The sequence below is a fragment of the Lactuca serriola genome, chromosome 4 (genome assembly GCF_051521515.1).
Source record: "Lactuca serriola cultivar US96UC23 chromosome 4, Lser_US96UC23_V15, whole genome shotgun sequence".
NCBI classification, from domain to species: domain Eukaryota; kingdom Viridiplantae; phylum Streptophyta; class Magnoliopsida; order Asterales; family Asteraceae; genus Lactuca; species Lactuca serriola.
Genome location: NC_136411.1, coordinates 261006728 through 261011158, shown reverse-complemented (window position 1 = coordinate 261011158; position 4431 = coordinate 261006728). Strand labels below are relative to the sequence as shown.

The following is a 4431-nucleotide window of genomic DNA, read 5'->3' as shown; positions in this document are numbered from 1 at the left end:
AGGACTCAATTGATGTGTTGAATTAAGTTCTATGTCAACAAATAAGAAATGGGAAACAAAGTGTTGGACAATAAGTATGACTATGTTCCATATATTTGTCCACATGATATCTTGAAGAACAGAGGATTGTATGATCCCTTATTGAAAAGGATGCGTCAGAGTTCGACGATGGTTTTTGAGAGCTACGATTGCTAATCGGATTTTGAAGTTGCATTGGCTGTTATAGTTATTAGACTTATCCATGTGGGAGACTGTTGGATTAGGTGTCTAAGCAAATAACTATAATTGGTATGTACTTAACCCGATAATAGCATGGTACATTTGGGTTGCCTTCACCGAAGCAATTTGATAGGATGGATATTTGAGAAAAAGGTTAGTTGTGATTTATTAATATATTATAAGTATAATATACTAATTGAAAAATCATATTATTTAATTGGTATTGATCAAGAATTAATTTGGAATTAATTTAGTGATAAAAAGAGAGTAATTAAATTAATGGGTACTGATTATCTAAATCAATGATACATATAGTTTGCAACAAAGTTTCCTTGAGGCTTGATTGTACCCATATTTCGGACCTTATTAGAAATATCCTTATCACTTATTTAAGTTGTTCCCCTTTTTTTAAGTGATATTAAAATGATTTCATGGGATAGCATGATAAAATATACAAATATACTTATTATTAACACCAAAATAATAAGTCATATAAACACCTGACTCAAGTATCAGTTTCGCTTTGGCTAGACCAATAATTGAATATTATGGCATCCTAAATGTTATAGTTCGCTACATAAATATTGCAATCACCTTTGCGCAGAAATACAATACTTATGCATATTATTCTAAAATTCGTTGTGTGAGTCGTCATCCAATTAGCCTTTGGGTTCATTGAACAAAAACTCACACAATTGTTTAATGTGGGGTTCAATCAACTCTAACGTCAAACTTAAGTGACATTTCTTTGGTCCAGCCACTCATGCTTAACATTAAAGTTACCACTTAGCGTTGGTATTGAAAGAAAATAATAATAATAACTTACCAAGCTTATAAATTAGTAGCTAATTCGATAAATAAATATGAACTAGTCGTCAATTAGAAAACATTTATTAGATTGGCAAATGAAACAATTTATATTCAATCCTTTAGTTTACACGAATATAGTTCATAAATAAGAAGCCAAAGCAAGTAATCAAATAATCCTATATTCTTTTGGAATTGATGTCATCAAGTAAGAAACAATATACATATGGTTATTTATATTGCAAACCTTTGTGACTGAAAAACAAGTTCTTACTTGACGAAGATAAATCAAGTAATAAAATATTCACTCAAAAATGAAAGAGGTTTTGCCTGACATAATATGACCTAATTAAATGAGGTCGATAATCTTATTTTATGGCAAATTAAAAGTGAACAAATAAGATAGAAAATTATGATTGATATGGTATTTACCAATAAATAATATTTAACTAAAGCAAATTAACGGCATATATACAGTTATATATTTTTCAATAAAATTGAGAGGATAAAGGTAAATTTTATCCATAGGCTAACTAATTTTTATTGTTCCAAACGTATATTATTTTACTTAAAACTTAAATCGTAAAACAATAAATAAAAAATAGGCATACAAATTGTTTCTTCCTTTTATGCATAACTAGGAGAAGTCCGCATGGGGTGAATAGGGTTTTGAGGTTAATTGAGTTTTGAATTGACAAAATAGATAACATGTATAAAACACAAAGAAATGTGACCAAAGTCAAGAGAGCTGGAAAAGTGGTGGCGCAAGTATAAAAGAAAAAAAACAGAGGGGGCAGTTTTGAAAAAAACTATAAAAGTGTTAGAAAACCAAAAAATAAAGTTTGTGGCCAAAGTAAGAAAGTTAAAACTTTCCTGTTCATTCATGCCCACGGGATTATATATATATATATATATATATATATATATATATATATATATATATATATATATATATATATATATATATATATATAATTAGAGGGAAGTAAAAGCCCATGATAGTTTTAGATATTTGTTTACTTGGATGGCCCATTCACAGTTTCCATTAGGGATTTAGGGCATACAAGTTTCCTTTATCTACAAGAGTATTGGGTGTGGGCAATAAGGTGCAACATCAAGTTGTGCCACCTCACCTGCCACCTAAGCTAATGGTGTTATGACACCAAGCGAAGAAATAGGCAACAAGATACAACTAGATGCAACACCAACTTTTTGAAAATAAATATTTTTATTTATTTTTATTTTTTTTACTATGTCGTTTTTTTTTTTTTTTACTTTTTTTTTTGCTTTCGTTTATTTTTTCTTTTTGTTTTTTTTAATAACTAATATATTTTTTTATAAAACATATAATTTTAAAAACAAAAAAAAAAGACATAATATTTAAAATTTAAAATTCCGATTACAACTAAAAAAACATAATTTTAAACCTAAATTAATAACTAAAATATCATTCAAATTACTATTAAAACCACACCAATGCTAATTAACCCAAATATTTTTTCCTAATTTGTTCCTTCATCGCTTGTAGCACCGCTAGATCAGCAGACGCTAAACCCTCCTCGCTTGTCCGAAGAATTGACAACTGATGTGTCATTAGTTCCCTCTCCTTTTGCTCCTGCTTTTCCCGTGTTTGCCTTTCCAGGAACTCCAAATGACGACATTTCAAATCATTTTTTTTTATTAATAAATTGTGTTCGTCGAATTTGGCTCTCATTTCCGCCGCATCTTTTGCTCTCGTCTCCACCTCCTCCGCATGCCTTGCAGCGCGCCTCGCTTTGTCGCATCCTGGCGGTCGTCGTGGTGGGGATATCTCTTGGATATCATTCGGGATCTCATCGTCATCGGCGTTTAGGTCGATGTTAGTCCGTGCGTCCGACACGTCGATCGATTTCCCATGATTTTTCAAAGTTGAAAACATGACCCATTTCGACCCGATATTGTTCCTTAGCCGATTTGAACAAATCGAAGTCGTTGGTTCCGCTTTGTTGTTGCGCCTCAAGCCGGTTGTAAATACTGTTGAATTTGCTGCACCGCTTAGTTATCATACCCCATTTGCTGCTCAACATGTCGTTGTTGCGATACGGATTTTTCTTTAAAATAGCGTGAAACTTGTCGAGCACCGCTCCCCAATAAGCTCCTTTTTTCATTCCATTTCCGCGAAGTTCGTTTTTTGAAATAGCACACCAAGCCGCCGTCAAAGCGTATTCCTCCTCCGGTGTCCACCATTGTGGAACGTCTGCATTTTCAGATTCCACCGCTATTGATTTCCCTTTTGATTTTTCTTTCCCTTTCCCTTTCTTACTACTTCCCGCTTCCACTTGAACTGATGGTTGTGTTGTAGGCGACGGTTGATTGGTTGTTTGTTGCATCGAACCAAAACTAGAGAAAAGATTTTGTTGTAAATTTGGGTTTTGACCAGATTGATTTTTTTGAACGTAAGGTAAGTTGGGAAATTGCAGTGGCGATGAAGCGGGATTGAAAGCGGCACCTTGGTATGGTATTTGTGGTGAACCTTGAGACGACAAAAGATTGAAATAATTTTCATACCCTGCAAATCCGAGAGGCGAGGTTGCGTATGGGTTTGATGATGGAGGGGGGTGTTTGGGTTTTGCTCCATTTTTGATTAACAAAGTGTAGAAAATATAGAGATGATTTTAAAAAGATATGTAAAGTTTAAATTAAAAAGAGTATATGTATATATATAGGTAAAAAGATAAAAAGTTTTTTTTTAATTGAATTTCGACCGTTTTCAAACGGTAAAATAATGCGCGTTTCAATTCGTCATGACGCCCACGAGAACTGCTCGACGAAATGCAACGAGATGGGGGGGGGCGGTGTTCCCCCCGTCATAACGGCGTCGTCGGCTACCACGTCACCGCGTTGATTCCCGTTTCTGGCCTATACCGACTACTCTAAACAAATACCCCTTAAAAAAACAGATATGAAACAAAACGGTGGGAGATGTATGGGTAGAAGACGGCGTCATTTGATCCATTCATATTCAATTATGTAGAATGGGATGACATCAGGATAGATATACATATCAATTATCACACATGTTCTGTGAATTCGTGAGAAAAGAACATAACTCATTCAATTTATGTTGTTGATTTGATTTGGAATCATTTCATTAATATAAAAGGTTTGAAATCAGGGGAAAAAGGTTTTAGGAACAGATAAATCTATATACGATTTCTCGTTTGGCAACCATAAAGTATATGGATATGGGTTAACTTTGTGTTTTGAAAATCTTGTTATCATCATCATCGTTTTTTTAAGCAGATAACTTTAAAGAAACAGTGTAGCTTTTAGATTTTAGAGTTTTAAAATAAACCATTAGATTGAGACAATTAAACGCATGCTCTGATACCACATATTGAGTTTATAGGCACAATCAGGATCAAT

At 33.2% G+C, this 4431-nt stretch overlaps 1 protein-coding gene across 1 annotated transcript; it reads right to left on the bottom strand.

The window, feature by feature from the left end:
* Window positions 1–2885: 2885 nt before the first annotated feature.
* LOC145099313 (uncharacterized) lies at window positions 2886–3395 on the bottom strand. The gene has a single exon (XM_079036899.1). It carries the CDS (start codon window positions 3393–3395, stop codon window positions 2886–2888), a length of 510 nt encoding a protein of 169 aa, XP_078893025.1.
* Window positions 3396–4431: the final 1036 nt, after the last annotated feature.